This window comes from Hibiscus syriacus, unplaced genomic scaffold, assembly GCF_006381635.1.
Source record: "Hibiscus syriacus cultivar Baekdansim isolate YM2019G1 unplaced genomic scaffold, ASM638163v2 tig00111231_pilon, whole genome shotgun sequence".
Classification (NCBI taxonomy): Eukaryota; Viridiplantae; Streptophyta; class Magnoliopsida; order Malvales; family Malvaceae; genus Hibiscus; species Hibiscus syriacus.
The window spans coordinates 211816-230826 of NW_024063027.1; the positions used below are offsets into that span (position 1 = coordinate 211816).

Genomic DNA, 19011 nt, shown 5'->3' on the forward strand with positions numbered 1-19011 from the left:
GGGCCTTGGATGCAAGTAGTTAATCGAAAGAAAAAAGGGGAATGATGAGACCACAAATCAAAAGGCTGGACAAAGCTTTAGATCGCGTTATGCTATTTTTGATGAAATTCAAGCGAACGTGAACACTAAAAGTAATCTGAGAGGGCACATGGATGTGGTGAGTGATAAGAATGTAAATGACATCTCATACAATGCTAAAATGAAAGGAAAGATAAAATGACCATGTTGAACCGAGCAGACAATGATCTAATAAGCAAAAGCTGAAAACTAAAGATAAAAGAGTAATATGGTTACAGTAGCGTCGAAAGGTAATGTGGTATCCGTTGAGTCGTCTTTGGCCAAAGACAAACATGTTGCTATTCAGGTAGATGAAAATGATGAGAACCAAACCCCTCGTGATCAAAACATACACGTTTTACAAAGACCCGCTAGAGATTCACACCAGAAAGTTACTAATAAAGGGCTCACTGTGGTTAAGGGCCTCTCTAGGAAAGAAATAAGAAGGAAGAAAAAAAGAAGAGAAAGTGCCGAATAAGCCTATGCTGACGGAGTGGCTGTCAAGTATGACTTAAGAGCTTAACCAGGCCTAAAAATTGGTTGTCAGTCCGAGAATGAAGAGCAACACTGTGCTGCGGATAATATACAAGCTTAATTGTATCACCTTACTCCCCTCTTCTTATTTTTTTAATGACTAGAGTTATCTTTTGGAATGTCCAGGGGCTCGGGACCCCAATTTTAACCGGTATTTTAAGTTGATTGTTCAGGTCCAAAAGCCTGATATAGTTGCTATCTTGGAACCCCAAATTAGTACAAAAATAACCGATAATTTTATTCAGATATCTGGTTTTGAATTCTCTTACAAAGTTAATGCTCGGGGATACTCAGGTGGTATTTGGATTCTTTGGCGAAACTCGGTCCATCTTAACATCCTTGCGGTCTCTCGGTAATTTATTCAGGCTTGGTGCTCCTCTCCAACTGATGATAGTGGTTACTTTATTACTTTCGTTTATGCTAGCCCGGATGGTGGGATTTGAAGGTAGCTATGGAATCAGTTAAAAGTTTTAGACTCTGGGCTTGATTGGCCTTGGATTTTCGGGGGAGATCTTAATATGATTGGTGACCAGTCTGAACGTCAAAGGGGGTCTCAACGTTGGGTGGGTGTTTACCAGAAATTTTGTGATTTTATTTTTGACTTAGGTTTGATTGATATAGGTTTTAGTGTTCCGAAGTTCACTTGGAGAAGAGGAACTCTCTACCAGTGGTTGGATAGATGCCTTTGCAACTCTTATTGTTATAACTACTTTTAGTGAGTTTATTTGTCCTTCAACAGGTAAGTCATGTTCCTATGGGTCGAAAACTGTTCATGATATAGATACCGATGATCATCGGTCTATTTGTAGTACAAGGTATAAATCTTTTGTTGCGGAAGATGGCTATCGGATAGAGAAAAATCGCAACTGATAATTTGAGAAAATAAAAATGAAGATAAAAGAGACAAAATTTACGTGGAAAACCACTAAAAATTTAGGGTAAAATACCACGGGCAACGGTAGAAGAATTTCACTATGAGAAAATAGGAATTACAACCTCTCTCGATCTACTAAGGAGAAAACAATGATAATTCTCTCTGGATAAAAAGGAGAAAACAACTCTCAAGAAACTCTCTAAAATCTCTCTAGTATTGGAAGAAAGCTAGAATGCTTTGGGATGGTTTTGAAGCTAAATGAGCTAGGATATTTATAGTTGAAACTTAAGGACTAATCTTATAAATACCCTAAAGTTTATTGACTAAAGTTTATAATTTACCCATTTAAATTTCAAACATTATTGCACCTAATTTTGACATTGTTGTACCTAATTTTGACATTGCAATATTAGGTGCCTAACTTGAACCAATTTTCTGCCGCCCAAGCTTTGACATTTCAACAATCTCCCACTTGAAGATTTGATTGGAACAATAATATCTTCACACCATTTTTCTACCTTGTACCATCATGTTGCTTACGTCTCTGACAGGCCACAAGAGGATCGACACCAGGTAAATTTATCAGCATTGATTGCCTTCATCATGAAATCTGCTATGTTGTCTTTGGTATGGATCTTCTGCATATATACCGTTCATTCTTCCACTTTTTCACGAATGAAATGGTACTGAACTCGTATGTGCTTTTTCCTTGAATGAAATGTTGGATTCCTTGCTAGATGCAAGGCGCTTTGATTGTCACAAAACAGAGAGACATACTCTTGATTGTGCCCAAGCTCCTCCAATAGCATCTTCAACCAAATTTCTTCTTTACTGGCTTGTGTAGCTGCTACATATTCTGCCTCTGTTGTGGACGTAGCCACAACTGACTGCAATTTTGAAACCCAGCTTACAGCTCCACCAGCAACTTTGAACACATATCCTGTAGTAGATTTGCTTTTATCCAAATCCACTGCATAGTCAGAATCTACATACCCATTGATTAGTAAGTTTGATCCTCCGTAACATAATGCAACATTTGAGGTCCCTTTGATGTATCTTAGGATCCTCTTTACAATATTCCAATGCTCTTTTCCTGGATTCGCCATGTACCGACTAACCACTCCTACTGCTTGTGCAATGTCTGGTCTTGTGCATATCATAGCGAACATTAAACTTCCCACTGCTGACGCATACGGTACTCGAGACATCTCCATCCTCTCTTCTTCACTGCTAGGACTCATACTGGAGGATAATTTGAAGTTAATAGGAAGAGGGGTAGAAATTGGCTTACAATCTTGCATGCTGAATCGTGACAAGATTTTCTTCAAGTAATTCTTTTGTGAAAGCCAAATCTTCCTATTACTTCTGTCTCGGTGAATTTGCATCCCTAGAATCTTGTTTGCTAATCCCAAGTCCTTCATTTCAAATTCCCTAGCCAGTTGTGCCTTCAATTCTTCAATATGATCTTTGTTGGGTCCTGCAACCAACATGTCATCTACATACAACAGTAATATAACAAAATCGTTATCACCGAACCTCTTGAAATAAGCACAAGGGTCTGCATTAAGTCTGTTGTATCCAAGGCACATAATGAAGGAATCAAATCTCTTATACCAACACCTCGGCGCCTGCTTTAGACCGTACAGAGATTTGTTCAACCTGCAAATCAAGTTCTTCTTTTCTTCTTCTTCAAAACCTTCAGGCTGGAGCATATAAATCTCTTCTTCAAGATTTCCATGAAGAAAAGCTGTTTTAATATCTAGTTGCTCTAGATGTAAGTTCAATGTAGCACACATTGCCAAGACTACTCGAACTGTTGTTAGTCGAACCACAGGAGAAAAAATTTCATTGAAATCAATACCTTCTTTCTGAGCATATCCTTTGACCACCAGTCTTGCACGATACCTCTCCACTTGATCGTCACCATTTCGCTTGATTTTGAAAACCCATTTGTTACCAATTGACTTCCTTCCTTGTGGTAGTGGCACAAGGTCTCATGTATTATTTTTATGAAGGGCTTCGATTTCTTCTTGCATCGCCATCATCCACAGTGAAGCATCTGAGCTGTTTATTTCCTCCTGATATGTTGATGGCTCACCGTCCTCTGTTAAAAGACAGTATGCAACATTTCCTTCTATAACATAATATGAGTGCCAATTGGGACGTCTTCTCACACTATCTGATTGACGAGTTGTTGGAGCTTCAGAACTCTCTGGTTCTTGTTCATCATGTGCTGGTTCTGCTTCAGAAGAATCTCCTTGTTCAAACTTCTTTTCTACATGTATCTGTGTAGTCTCTGACTTTTAAGCGCTGTCATTATCTTCTTTTCTTTGTAGCTTATCTTCTACAAAGATAACATCCCTGCTAATGATCACTTTACGGGCAGTAGGATCCCACAAGCGATACCCCTTTACTCCATCAGCATACCCCAAGAATTTGCATTTTCTGGATTTTGGATCCAGCTTTGAAATTTCTTGGGCGTTGTGCATCACGTACACAATACTTCCAAATACATGGAGGTTTGAATAATCAACTGGTTTACCAGTCCACATCTCCATTGGTGTCTTCAGCTCTATTGCAGTTGATGGAGCTCGATTCACCAAATAACAGGCGGTATTGACTGCTTCTGCCCAGAATGATTTTTCTAGGCCTGCGTCCCTCAACATTGCTCTTGTTCTTTCTAACAAGGTTATGTTCATCTGCTATTCCACTCCATTTTGTTGAGGAGTGTTCGCCACTGTGAACTTTCTTTTGATGCCTTCTTTCCTGCAAAAGTCATCAAATTCTTCGCTTGTGTATTCTCCTCCATTATCTGTTCTGAAACACTTGATCTTATTTCCAGAATCAAGTTCCACCCGCGCTTTGAAGTTTTTGAAAGTTGAAAACACGTCTGACTTCTTCTTAATAGCGTGCACCCAACATCTCCTGGAGTAGTCATCAATAATTGAGACAAAGTATTTTGCTCCACCTAGGGATGTTACTGGTGCTTGCCATACGTCAGAGTGAACCAATTCTAGAACACTTTTGCCTCTAGAATTTGATGTGTTGAATTTCAACCGGTGATGCTTACTTGTTATGCAATGCTCACACAAAGGAAGTGATACCTTTGTTAAGCCTGGAAGTAGCTTTTGCTCCACAAGGACTTTCATTCCTTGTTCTGACATGTGTCCAAGTTTCTTATGCCATAGCATTGTAGAATCTGAACTACATGAGGCAACAGAGGCTTCTGCTTCTAGCAATGTCTCTCCCTTCAGCATGTACAAGTTTGCAGCTATCTTTTCACCTTTCAGCACCACAAGCGCTCCACGGAACACCTTCATGATTCATTTCCGTGTTTCAATCTTGCTAGCATTATTATCCAACAATCCGTAGGATAATAAATTTTTCTTCAGACCTTTCACGTGCCGCACATCTCGAACAACTTTAATTGTTCCATCATACATCTTCAATTTGATGGTTCCCACACCAACGATCTCTAAGGCATGATCATTGCAACTATACACAGATCCTCCTGAGACAAGTTTATAATGGTGGAACCATTCTCTTCTTGAGGTCATGTGATATGTCGCTCCCGAATCAATGAGCCATATATCTGTAAATCTTTTTCTGCCTTCCACTGTGGTTGACGCTTCATAGCATAGAGCATCTCCATCATCTGAAGTGTTTGTGGTATTGCCTTGTGGATTGGAGTTTTATTTAGACTCCAACAATCCTTCTTCAAGTGACCCTTCTTTCCACAGTGGTAGCACTTTAAATTCTTCTTGCTCCTCGACTTTGATCTACCATGTTTATGACTGTTGCTTTGGCCACATTCTGTTGATCTCCCTCTCATCGTTGTCAACGCTTCTGCTTGTTGCAGATTTACTTGTCTGTCTTCCTTGTTCTTGCACCGATTTTCTTCTTGTAGAACAGCAGTTGCAACGTCATGGAAGACTAGACTGGTGACATTACTGTTTGTCAAGTTGATGATGAGTTGATCGTACGAATCCGGTAGACTTTGAAGTAGAAGTTCAGCACGTTCTTGTTCTCCTATTTTACAGCTTAAGGATGAAAGCTGAGAAAATAAGGTGTTCAGTGTATTTAAGTGCTCCGCCACTGAAGTAGATTCTGGCATACGGAGAGTGTACAATTTCCTCTTAAGGAAAATTTTATTCTGCAGCGATGTGGCCTCGTACAATTTGATAAGATGATCCCATATCTCCTTAGCTATCTTCTTCTCCTCGATGCTTGACAATACTTCATCTGCTAATGCTAGATGAAAGTTTGTCATAGCATTCCCGTCCATCTCGTTCCATTTGATGTCATCTGCGAAATCCACCGGCCTTTCATTGATAGCCGCTAGACACCCGTCTTTCCTTAGGATGGCCTTCATCTTCAATTTCCACAATGAGAAATTTCTCCCATTGAACTTTTCAATATCAAATTTCGTTGCCATTGCTTCGTTTACGGATAGCTCCCACTATTTAACTATCGTGAATAGTTCTCTGGAACCTTCAAAGAATGGGTAATAACTTCTTACTTTCTTATGTTGGAGGATCCACCTTTTGGTGGTAACCACAAAGATAATAAGCAGATATTACACACTCTAATCTAGCTCTGATACCAATTGTTGCGGAAGACAGCTATCGGATAGAGCAAAATCGCAACTGATAATTTGAGAAAATAAAAATGAAGATAAAAGAGACACAAAATTTACGTGGAAAACCCCTAAAAATTTAGGGTAAAACACCACGGGCAACGGTAGAGGAATTTCACTATGAGAAAATAGAAATTACAACCTCTCTCGATCTACCAAGGAGAAAACAATGATAATTCTCTCTGGATAAAAAGAAGAAAACAACTCTCAAGAAACTCTCTAAAATCTCTCTAGTATTGGAAGAAAGCTAGAATGCTTTGGGATGGTTTTGAAGCTAAATGAGCTAGGATATTTATAGTTGAAACTTAAGGACTAATCTTATAAATACCCTAAAGTTTAGTGACTAAAGTTTATAATTTACCCATTTAAATTTCAAACATTATTGCACCTAATATTGACATTGCAATATTAGGTGCCTAACTTGAACCAATTTTCTGCCGCCCAACCTTTGACATTTCAACACCTTTATCTTATAGTGAGGTTGATGGAAGCACATATACAGATACAGAACTTATTTTTCCTCCTGAGCTGTTACGAAGGAAATTAAGTCCTTTAAATTTGAGTGGGCTTGGAGGGCTTAAATGGTACCGTCCCTAACGATTAAAGATGTGCTTGAGTTGAAGGAGAAATTCCCAACTACCAAATTGATAGTTGGTAACACTGAAGTCGGTGTCGAGATGAGGCTGAAGCGAATTCCATATCAAGTTTTGATCTCCGTTGCACATGTTCCTGAACTCAATGTTTTAAACGTTAAGGATGATGAGATTGAGATAGGTGCTGCAGTACGACTGAGTAACTGACTGAACTCTTGAATTTATTTAGAGATGTTGTGGCTCAACGTCCTGCTCATGAAACATCAGCATGCAGGACCTTCGTTGAGCAGTTGAAGTGGTTTGTTGTGACACAAATAAGAAATGTTGCATCTGTTAGAGGAACTGTGTGTACGGCTAGTCCGATTTCAGACATGAACCCACTCTGGATGGCCGCTAGAGCGAAATTTTGAATCATTAACTGCAATGGGAATATTAGAACTACTCTGGCAGAAAATTTCTTCCTTGGCTACCGTAAAGTGGATTTAAACTGTAATGAAATATTATTGTCGATATTCTTACCTTGTACTCGGCCCTTTGTATATGTCAAAGAATTTAATCAAGCTCATAGAAGGGATGATGATATTGCTATTGTGAATGCTAGAATGCGTGTCTGTCTGGAGGAGAAATGTGAACATTGGATTGTTTCAGATGCATCAGTTGCTTATGGAGGAGTGGCACCTCTCTCTTTATCTGCAATTAAAAAAAAAGAATTTTTAATCGGAAAAGAATGGAGCATGAATGTCCTACAGGGTGCTTTGAATGTCTTACGAGCCGATATCGTGCTCAAGGAAGATGCTCCTGGTGGGATGGTTGAGTTTCGAAGATCTTTGACCCTTAGCTTCTTCTTTAAATTCTTCCTTTGGGTTTCACATCAAATTGAGGGGAAGAAATCCATCAAGGAAAGTGTACCATTATCACATTTGTCAGCCATAAAGCCATTTCACCGCCCACCATTGGTTGCAAGTAAGGACTATAAAATCAGGAAACATGGAACATCTGTAAACTCACCTGAGGTTCATCTATCATCCAGGCTTCAGGTATGCAGATTCACAAACTACTCCTTACTACTGGACTTGTACTTTCAAGGTTATTTAAAACGGTTTTACAAGGAGAGTTCAAAATGAAGGGTTCTGGTTACATCTGCCTTTTGAATTATGCTAGTTTCTGATTTTTTATTGCTGTTTACATGTCTGTACCCTGCTGTTGTTGTTTGCTTTTGATTCTTACTCTTTCAGTGAGTTTTATCTCCAAGATTATCTTCATGACAGTGTTCATGTTATCATGTTCTTCAGGTTACTGGAGAGGCAAAATATAACGATGACACACCAATGCCTTCTAATGCTCTGCATGCAGCATTAGTTTTGAGCAAAAAGCCCCATGCTCGAATATTATCCATCAACGATTCCGGTGCCAAGTCTTCACATGGATTTTCTGGTATCTTCTTTGGAAAGGATATTCCCGGCAGTAATAAAATCGGACCAATTGTCTTGGATGAGGAGTTATTTGCTTCAGAATTTGTCACTTGTGTGGGGCAGGTAAAAAAGAATTGAATACAATTTATATGGTAAACACATTGCATTGAAACTGATTTTGTAATTTATACAGGTTATAGGAATTGTGGTGACTGATACTCATGAGAATGCTAAACTAGCAGCTGGAAAAGTTCATGTGGAGTACGAAGAGCTCCCAGCAATCTTGTTGATAGAGGATGCAAATGGTGCAAAAAATTTACATCCCAACTCACAGAGGTTTATGAGAAAAGGGGATGTAGATCTCTGTTTCCAATCAGATCAATGTGAAAAGATCATAGAGGGGAAAGTTTGAGTGGGAGGTCATGAACACTTCTACATGGAGACACAGACCAGCTTAGTTTGGACCATGGGCAGTGGTAATGAAGTTCATATGATTTCGGCCACTCAAGTAAGATTGCCAAAACTTATAATTCCACTGCTTGTGTTTCTTCTATCGTTATGTTCATATATGGTTTGCTTGTGTTTGCTTAGTATACAAGTTAAGTAGGATGCTTTGTCAAGTGTCTGTTGCCTAAATGCTTTATCTTATGTCTGCTCTTTACATCATTTTTGTTATATTTTGAAGACGGTGTAATTGTCATTGTTTGTGTATAGGCCCCTTATAAGCACCAGAAATACGTTTCTCGTGTTCTCGGTCTTCCTATGTCTGAAGTAGTTTGTAAAACTAAAAGGATCGGTGGTGCATTCGGTGGAAAGGAGACAAGATCAGCCTTCATTGCTGCTGCTGCTGTCGTGCCATCTTACCTGATGAATAGGCCAGTGAAATTGAAACTTAATAGAGATACCGACATGATCACAACAGGGCAGCGCCACAGCTTTCTCCGAAAGTACAAGGTACTGCCTATTAAGTGGGATAACATGGTGATCAATCTACTGAAACATTTCAAATTGTATAACAGTAGAATAAAATTACTTCATACAGGTTGGATTTACAACTAGGGGAAAAGTGCTGGCTTTGGATCTTGAAATATACAATAGTGCTGGAAATTCACTGGATCAGTCCCCAACGATACTTGAGCGTGCCATGTTTCACTCGGACAATGTCTATGAGATACCAAATGTCAGAATTTCTGGAAATGTTTGCTTCACTAATTTTCCAATTAACACTGCATTCTGAGGATTTGGTTCTCCCCAAGGTATGCTTATAGCTAAGAATTGGATTCAAAGAATTGCTTTAGAACTCAAAAAGAGTCCAGAAGAGATCAGGCTAAGTTTTATATTTATGTTACTTTGTTACTCTCAATCATGCCACTGTTAAAAAAATAAACCAATATCATGGATCATTACTGGAAACTGTATCAGGAGATTAACTTCAAGGTGAAGGATCAATAATGCATTATGGTCAGAAATTAGAACACTATACTCTGGCTCAGGTCTGGAAAGAGCTGAAAGTATCTTGCGAATTTCTCAAGGTTCGAGAAGAAGTCGATGAATTCAACTGTCACAATCGGTGGAAGAAGCGTGGCATTTCCATGATTCCATCAAAATATGGCATATCATTTACAACCAAGTTCTTTAATCAGGTAACATGGAAATTTAAAAGATGCATGTATTTCTGTTGCTTGTCAAGATACAAATAAAGCTAATACATTAACTTTATCCATGAACACATGCATGTAGGCGGGAGCTCTTGTTAATGTCTACACTGATGGAACTGTTTTAGTTACACATGGTGGCGTCGAGATGGGGAAAGGTTTACACACAAAAGTTGCTCAAGTTGCAGCATCTGCCTTCAATATCCCTCTCGGCTCGGTCTTTATATCAGATACAAGTTGACAAGGTTCCTAATGCTGCTCCAACAGAAGCTTCTGTTAGTTCTGATATGTATGCAGCTGCAACTTTGGATGCATGTGAGCAGATAAAGGCAAGGATGGAACCGATTGCTTCGCAGCGTAATTATACTTCTTTCGCCGAGCTGCTCACCGCATGTTATCTGGAGCGAATAGATCTTTCTGCCCATGGATTTTACATCACACCTGATATCGGCTTTGATTGGAGCAACAGTAAAGGAACGCCATTCAGTTATTATACCTACGGGGCTACATTCGCTGAAGTAGAAATCGATACATTGACCGGAGATTTCCACACGAGAGCGGCAAATGTTTTCATGGATCTAGGATACTCTCTCAATCCAGCAATAGATGTTGGCCAGGTGCATTCCCCAGCTCGATTATTTTCGAGTTAAAATGTGTATTCACATTAGCTTTTCTTGTATTTTTAACACAGGTTGAAGGCGCGTTTATCCAAGGCCTTGGATGGGTTGCCTTGGAAGAGCTCAAGTGGGGCGATGCATCTCTTAAATGGATTCAACCGGGCTGTTTGTACACATGTGGACCTGGAACTTACAAAATTCCTTCTCTAAATGATATCCCATTCAAGTTTAATGTTTCTCTCTTGAAGGTAATACAGTTGATTTGAAAAAGTTGTTCTTCTGATTCTATATGATTTGATTTTTTTATGTTTATGGACTGATGTGCAGGGTCATCCAAATGTAAAAGTCATTCATTCATCAAAAGCTGTTGGCGAGCCTCCGTTTTTCATGGCTTCATCTGTTTTCTTCGCCATCAAAGATGCCATTTTAGCTGCCAGAGCAGAAACAGGTCACACCGGGTGGTTTCCGCTCGATAATCCGGCGATACCCGAACGAATCAGAATGGTGTGTTTAGATGAATTTACTGCACCATTTGTAAGCTCCGATTTCCACCCCAAGCTTAGTGTTTGAGATGGTCGTTGCATTGCGGTCATGGATAGTCTATGTACCATTGCGGGCAGAGTTGCGATTATGCCATGAAATGATAAAGAGATGGACCGACGGAGTACCGGATGAAAGATTTAGTAAACTTATATTCTAACAAGCGACATTAAATTTGTCTTTTTTCTCAAATCAAATTATCTTAACGAATAAAAAATTATTGTGATCTCTGGAGGTTTCAGATTCAAGTACCATATATCGAAAAATGTTGTGTTTTTATTGTCAAATTATTAAGAATCTTTAAAACATATACTATCTTGTAATCATTCTAAACTGATAAAAAATATATTTTCTTTTCCTCAATTTTTTTTTTTAAAATTTTTCCTAAATTATTTAAACAAATAAATGCTTTCTTAATTTTATTTCCTTTTCACTTTATTAAGTAAAGTTTTAAATCAAATATGAAATGTTACTCAACAATTAATATCAGGCTTTAAATTTAGTTAAATTGGTCAGATGAACAACCAAATATAAATGATTATAAGCAAGTTTGAACCAATCTCTAGACTTTTTCTTCCACCGTGACAATTTGTATGTCCGTCTACTTGTGTAGTTTCATATTATAGTATTTTATAATCTAATAATATATTGTATCAATTTTAACATATTTATTTATTTGTATAACATTTATTTTTTAAATTATTGTCATATTATCAACTCATAACAACACAAATTAGCGGAGTTATCAATTTTTTCAATAGTTTGAAATGATTACAAGATAATATATGTTTTAATTTTTTTAAATTTATTATTTATTGATAGTACACACACATCTTGTAGACATAAATGCTCGAATTCAGAATCTTTAGAAAAAATAATATTCCTTTTTATCGTTGAGATAAGTAAATTTATAACTTATAGAGATTAGATTTATTAAAGGTTAAACCTTTAAATAAGGTATTGAATTTTAAGAGTTATATGGTGATATATGAATTTAACATTTTAAAAACAATTATAGAGTTTAATATTTTTGAACTGCTCAAATACGAGTTTAATTTTTTTAAATGATCAAATAAAATATTTAAGTTTTTTAAGCTATTTAATTCAATATTAATTTTTTGATAAATAATTCAAGGTAGTCTATATTTAAAGATTTCTCGTTTTTTATAATAAATGTTTATACTCCAACATACTCAATGTTCGAACCCTAAAAATTTTTAACCACCGAAATCGATTAATTAGTGATTTGTTAGAATCTTTAACTTTTGATAAAATTAAAAATAAGAATACTAATTCCACAATTGAAGTAAGATGTGACCTATAAAAATCAATAATAATAGGAAACGCGGTTAGCCGGTCAGTTGAACCGATCAATTAGCAAGAGTCAATGAATTGTATCTCAAAAATTAAATAAATCAAGATGTGCTTAGCTATTCCGTATATAATTTCGTACAGAGTTTTCTAAATTTACTAGACATGATTAAAAAATATTTATACATAGAATAACATTTGGTACATTGCTTTTCTAAATAAAGATAAATTAAGATCATTTATTTAAAGAGATTTTTTAAAAATAAATCTATAAACTTATTGAATTGTCTCTTGATAAAAATATTATTTTTTAAAGGATATGAATTCGAACAGTTATGTTTGTAAAGTGTATGTATATTATCAATGATTAATAGGCTTGTAAACGAACCGAACGTTCAACGAACCGTTCGACGGAAAGTTCGGTTATGTTCGTTTATTTATTAATCGAACGAACATGAACAAGATTTTGTGTTCGTTTAATTAAATGAACGAATACAAATAGAGGGCTCGTTCGTTTATTTACGTTCGTGAACATTCGGTAATATGTTCGTTCATTTATGCTCGTTTATGTGTGTTCATTTATGTTTAGCCCAATCTCTCTATACCTATTTAAAATATTAAAACCCAATAAATTTTAATATGATACCCATAAATATTTTAAAATTCAATTAATTTTAAATAAAAATAAAAAAGGTCAAAACAATTAAATAAAATATAATCCTAAAATTATTAGGAAAGAAAAAAAATATTTTCATTTATGTTCATTTATTGTGTTTGTTTACGTTCGTTCGTTTGTGTTCGTTTACTTTCGTTTATGTTCGCTTACATCCGTTCGTTTATGTTCGTTCATTTGTGTTCGTTTATCATTTAAATGAACGAACACGAACAAACTACATTCCTTAATGAACGAACATTAACAAGAAATTTTTTGTTCATTTATGTTCGTATTCATTCATTTGTTCGGTTAAAGTTAAACGAACGAACATGACTATACCCTCGTCCGTGTTCATTCGGTTCGTTTACAGACCTAATGATTAATAAACATTATGAACAAATATTATCTTATAATTACCTCACATTATTTAAAAATACTATAAGTGTATTTTATTTTTTATTTATAACTCAAAACATTTAATCGTGTTTTAATTTCACTCTTAGAATTAAAAGTTTTCACTATCACTAATATACCAAATTATTATCAAAAAATAAAAAATATTTAATAATTTATTTTTAATATTTATAAAGCTAAAATACAACTTAAAATTATTTGGACTGTAATTAGTTGAATTCTGCAAATATTTTTTATTCCATTAGTGGCTCAGCAAAACGGGAACAAGTCTACTCTACTTTATCTTGTATGATAAAATTTATTTAAATAAAAAATATTAATTAAAATAAATTTTTTGTTAACCAAGTCAGCCTGAACACTCGTACTGCTTCAGTCATGAATTATTTTACAATCTTAAATAGTAATTATTTTAAATTAAACTAATTGACATTTTTGTTTTTACATTTTGACCAGGTCTAGGAGAGAACTAACAACAAATTATTAATAATATATATTCGAGCATATTATAATCAGAATTAATTATTATAAAACATAAATGAATTAATAATCAGAAAATAATCTATTATATAGAATGAAAATTAAAGTAGGTTTCCTTGTGGAATAAGCTGGCCGAGAATTGTTCAAGTAAAATTGTGTGACTACTTCAAGGTTAATATACAAAAGTCTTACCAGAGCAAGTGGGATGTCACATCTATTCCTCAATAAATAACATAACATTACGTGCTTATGGAAATAAACTAATTGATGGATCGGGTCATGAAGTTTGGTACGTCACTTTATAATTCATTTGGACGTAGGAGATCTCACTATAAAATGTAGCGAGCTGCCCATTTTATTGAACAAAATAGTAATAGCAATAGTCCTTGATTTGTATGATATAGAAGTGCAAAGTAGTGGAAGTTTTAAGTGCCTCGTTCCGCCCTCAATGGCCAAGTTTTGGCCTCACTTTGCATGTGCTTTGGCATTGTGCTTGATAATCAACAATGTAGCTGCCGACGTTGACCCTTATGGTGCTCCACCGCTTGACAATTATGCGTCACCTCCACCTCCTCCATATGTTTACAAATCACCATCGCCTCCGCCATATGAGTACAAGTCTCCACCACCTCCTCCGTACGTTTATAGCTCTCCGCCTCCGCCTCCATATGAGTACAAGTCTCCACCACCTCCTCCGTACGTGTACAACTCTCCACCACCACCTCCATACGAGTATAAGTCACCACCTCCTCCTCCTTATGTTTACAAATCACCTCCTCCACCTCCATATAAGTACAAGTCACCTCCACCTCCTCCGTATGTTTACAAATCACCTCCTCCCCCTCCATACGTCTACAAGTCTCCTCCTCCACCTCCATATGAGTACAAGTCACCTCCTCCTCCTCCTTATGTTTACAAATCACCTCCTCCCCCTCCATATGAGTACAAGTCACCTCCTCCTCCTCCTTATGTCTACAAATCACCTCCTCCCCCTCCATATGAGTATAAGTCACCACCACCTCCTCCATACGTCTACAAGTCACCTCCTCCTCCTCCATATGTTTACAAGTCACCTCCTCCTCCTCCATATGTCTACAAGTCACCTCCACCTCCTCCTTATGTTTACAAATCACCTCCTCCCCCTCCATATGAGTACAAGTCACCTCCTCCTCCTCCTTATGTCTACAAATCTCCTCCTCCCCCTCCATATGAGTACAAGTCACCACCACCTCCTCCATACGTCTACGAGTCACCTCCTCCTCCTCCATATGTTTACAAGTCTCCTCCTCCTCCATATGTCTACAAGTCACCTCCACCTCCTCCATATGTTTATGAGTCACCACCTCCTCCTCCATACATGTATAAGTCTCCTCCTCCACCTCCATATGTTTACACGTCACCGCCACCACCTCCATACATGTACAATTCACCACCACCTCCCCCATATTACAAGTAAACTCTGGTCTTCCCCCATTAAAAGGTCGTCGCCTTTGTCATCACCTCCACCTCCTCAAACTTCCAGGTCTCCTCCTCCACCATCTAGATCCCGTGCGACAGCATATTACTACATTAGCATTTCCTTTACTTGCCTTACAGTCATTTGGTTTGTCTAATATCGATGCATATGCTTGTTGTTGATGTAATAAGAGAAAGGCTAGCCATTACTACCTAAAGCAATCACTACTTGGTTTTCAGTAAACCCTAGTGATTACTTAGGGTTGGGGTTTGATTATGTTCTCAATCAACTTTAATTTATATTAATGATTTATGCTTTCTTGTTTTGTTTTATCGATTTATACGAAACTAGTCTTTGTATTTTTGCGTAAGATCACCTGTCGAAGCTAAATCACCCCCAACAATTTGCTCGTCGCCATCGCGACAGTGAATTATATGGTTAAAATATAAATCTTAAAGATGTTAGAATAGTTTTATTGTTAGTGTATAGACGTACACACCATCAAATATAAATTATAGCAGCAACAAATGTTGTTGAATGTTTGATTCCCGTAACTCGTCAAATTGTCAAAAGAATTTAAAAAAAAAAATAGGATAAATCTAAGAAGTATAATTAAACCTCATTCTCAAACCTGAAATGACTAAGAATAATACTATTTTTTAATCACTAAAATAATTTAATTTGTGCATAAATTTTGTTTATATTTATATATATAATATTCATTTCATTTCATAAAGTATTAATATGACATAAGATCATTATATATATATATATATAACCTATTAATTAATGGATAATTTATATCAATGATCATATTTTGTTTTATTTTGCACGAACCATCTTATTTCAATGGTTAAAAAATCGTTATTATTTCTTAAGGTCGTGAGTTAAAACTCCAACAACTGTAATAGGATGATTGAATATGGAAGAATTGATGGGACTCTTAAAAGTATTTACATAATTATACATAATTTTTAATATTTATATATTTTATTAAAATTAATAATTAATAATTAAAATAAAAAAATAATAGTTAATTGGTGATTAATATAAATTACCATCAGCATTTTATACGCTACTTATAGAAAAAAGATGCTCCACAAATGGTTTTCGGTACCAGCATCTTTTTTTTTCCTTATTAAGACACTGAAACATCTTTCTTTACCGAGTTTTGGTTAACCATGTCTTCTTCTTCTACTTGCTTGCCTCAACAAGCTCTGAAAGTAGGCAAAGTGGGTTTCGGCACATTTGGGCAGTTCCTGGCCAAGACAATGATCAAACAAGGCCATACTCTGAGGGCTACTTCTCAAACTGGTTATTCCCACATCTGCCATCAATTGGGTATTTCCTTCTTCAGGTAGATTTTATCCGCCCAACTTTCTTTTATATCTATATAAACGGATATTGATTTTTGTAAAACCCTTTTTTTCTTTTTTTGCAATTTTTAGGGACGTAATTGCATTTCTTGAAGCAGATAATGATGTGATGCTGATAGCCACGTCAATTCTGTCGCTATCGGAAGTGCTCCGGTCAATGCCTTTACATTCCTTTAAACGCCGGACACTGTTCGACGATGTGCTTTCGGTCAAAGAGCACCCCAGAAACGTTCTATTGCAAGTGTGATCATAGTTACATATATCGCTCAATAGCCCACGATCTACGTACTGTACGTTGCGATCCAAAACGCGGTACGAACGTGTTTCACCCCATGAATCTCGTTTCAGTTCGTCCGTTCCAATTCGCAGTTCGTTCGCGTACCGAAACAGTAAAATTAGTGTACCAAAAACTCATAACGAAAATAATGGAAGCATAAACCCCATGAAAGCAAACCAAAGAAAGAAGAAACCCACCACAACAAACCAAAGAAAACAAAATCTCTCACAGCAGAAGCAAAGGAAACAAAAGCCCACCACAACAAAAACAAAGAAACAAATATAGGGATAAAGATTTAGTAGGAGAAGGGACAGTAACAAAGACGGTGGAAGGGTTGATCTTGTCAGTCAGCGGTAGAGTCGACAAATTTTTTTGATAGGTAATTTGGTAAAGAAAAAGAAAGGAAGATGGACTGACATTTTAGAGAAGGAAAAGAAAGAAAGATGAGGAAGCGTTGAAGTGTGAGAAAAAAAAAAGAAAAGTTAATATTTCATAAACCCAAGTAAAGACCAATTCTTTTTACTGTTGTATTTTTACTATTTAAGATATTGGTTTAAATATAAATTTAGTCCTTCAATTTTATAAATTTAATCCTTCAACTTTGAAGAATTGAAGTTACTGAATGAAATCTATAGTATTAAAGTTAATCTTAAGATATTTGAAGTCTTGAAGTTATAAAATTTGATGTAGAAAAATAGCAACCTAAGAAACTGATACATCGTACCAATTTATATGGTACATCGTACTGGAGCGATCCGAAATGAGTCTACCCCTCTCGTATCGAATTTTAGAGACCTAACGAATTGTGATCTCGTTCCACGTTTCCGTACCGGAGCGTACCGCGATCCATGTGACTATGAGTGTGATACTATGCTTTTTCCTTCAATCCTTGGTCATATTTCTTTTGTCCAGCTTGAAAATGGTGGGTTTTTTTTTTTTTTTGCAGGTTTTGCCGGAGGAGATGGATGTTCTCTGCACTCCTCCAATGTTTGGACCTGAAAGTTGCAAAAATGGGTGGAAAGATCTTCCTTTTGTTTTCGAGAAAGTTCGGGTGAGGGATGAACCCAGATGCTCAAACTTCTTACAAAGCTTTGAATCTGAGGTAAATGGAAATCAAATCCTTGGAATTTTAATGCAATTTACTGATTGGTAGCACTGAGTTGAGAGCTTTTTTAACTAATTTCATGGGAAAAAAGGGTTGCAGAATGGTGGAAATGTCTTGTGAAGAACATGACAAACTGGTTGCTAGAAATCAGTTTCTTACCCATACTGTAGGCAGGTATGTTGAGATGAACCTTTACTTTGAAATCGCAGATAAATCTTAAGATTCAAACCTCAGTTTAAGCAATTTGCTTTTACAGGATTTTGTTAGAAATGGGAATCGAGTCGACATCTATAAACACGAAAAGCTTTGAAACACTAGTTAAATTGGTAAGTTCACAATGAGTTGTCTCAAAGTATTGCAATTTATCTTTCTTTGAAAGAGAATTGGGAACATGAATAGCTAAAGGGATGAAGTAACATGATATTGTAGGCAGAAAGAGAGCATGACCACTGCTAGTTTCAATCTGCTCGACGGATTATTCACCCATAACAGATTTACTCAACAAGAGGTATGTAATGTAACCAACCAAAAGCAAGCATCAACTTTTTCTACTAACAAATTTAGAAACGCTAATGTTGTCTACAATTATGCGGTTGACGAACCTAGAGCATTCTTTTCAAATGGCCAAGCAGAGACTGCTAAAGAGAATGGGAGAAGAACAAAATCCTAGCAAGGTCTGACCACTTCATGGACTCTTGCTAACAGAAATCCTTCTAGTAATTCTCAACTCAGTGTACAATCTTTTTTTTATCCATTTCTAATGTTTAAATGCATTCCTAGACTGTAATAATAAGCCAAGCAAGCCACATGATATTGGTGAAAGTTGATAAATGCAAAAATGTAAGTGGCTTCGCAAGGCAAAGTGTTTGGTGCATAAGTATACATCAAGCAAATTGGTATACAGGAGTTCTTAAGCCAATATATCATCTTCTTCGTTTCAATTGAGAAAAGGTCACAAAATCGAGATGCGGTTGTTCATTCTCCAGTTTGAATACTCACGAACTCTTGCCTTCTGTGTTATA

At 36.4% G+C, this 19011-nt stretch overlaps 2 protein-coding genes and 1 pseudogene across 2 annotated transcripts; all 3 read left to right on the top strand.

Annotated features, from left to right (window-relative positions):
- Positions 1-286: 286 nt before the first annotated feature.
- Positions 287-11024, top strand: LOC120156564 (annotated as a pseudogene).
- Positions 11025-14128: 3104 nt separating this feature from the next.
- LOC120156573 (extensin-2-like) lies at positions 14129-15543 on the top strand. Its single transcript, XM_039167874.1, has one exon. It carries the CDS (start codon positions 14224-14226, stop codon positions 15229-15231), a length of 1008 nt encoding a protein of 335 aa, XP_039023805.1. The 5' UTR covers positions 14129-14223; the 3' UTR covers positions 15232-15543.
- Positions 15544-16412: 869 nt separating this feature from the next.
- On the top strand, positions 16413-18457 carry LOC120156574 (arogenate dehydrogenase 1, chloroplastic-like). Its single transcript, XM_039167876.1, has 5 exons — positions 16413-16588; positions 16680-16848; positions 17831-17986; positions 18081-18163; positions 18246-18457. The coding sequence occupies exons 1-5, from the start codon at positions 16413-16415 to the stop codon at positions 18328-18330; spliced, it is 669 nt and encodes a 222-aa protein (XP_039023807.1). The 3' UTR covers positions 18331-18457.
- The last annotated feature ends 554 nt before the right edge of the window (positions 18458-19011 follow it).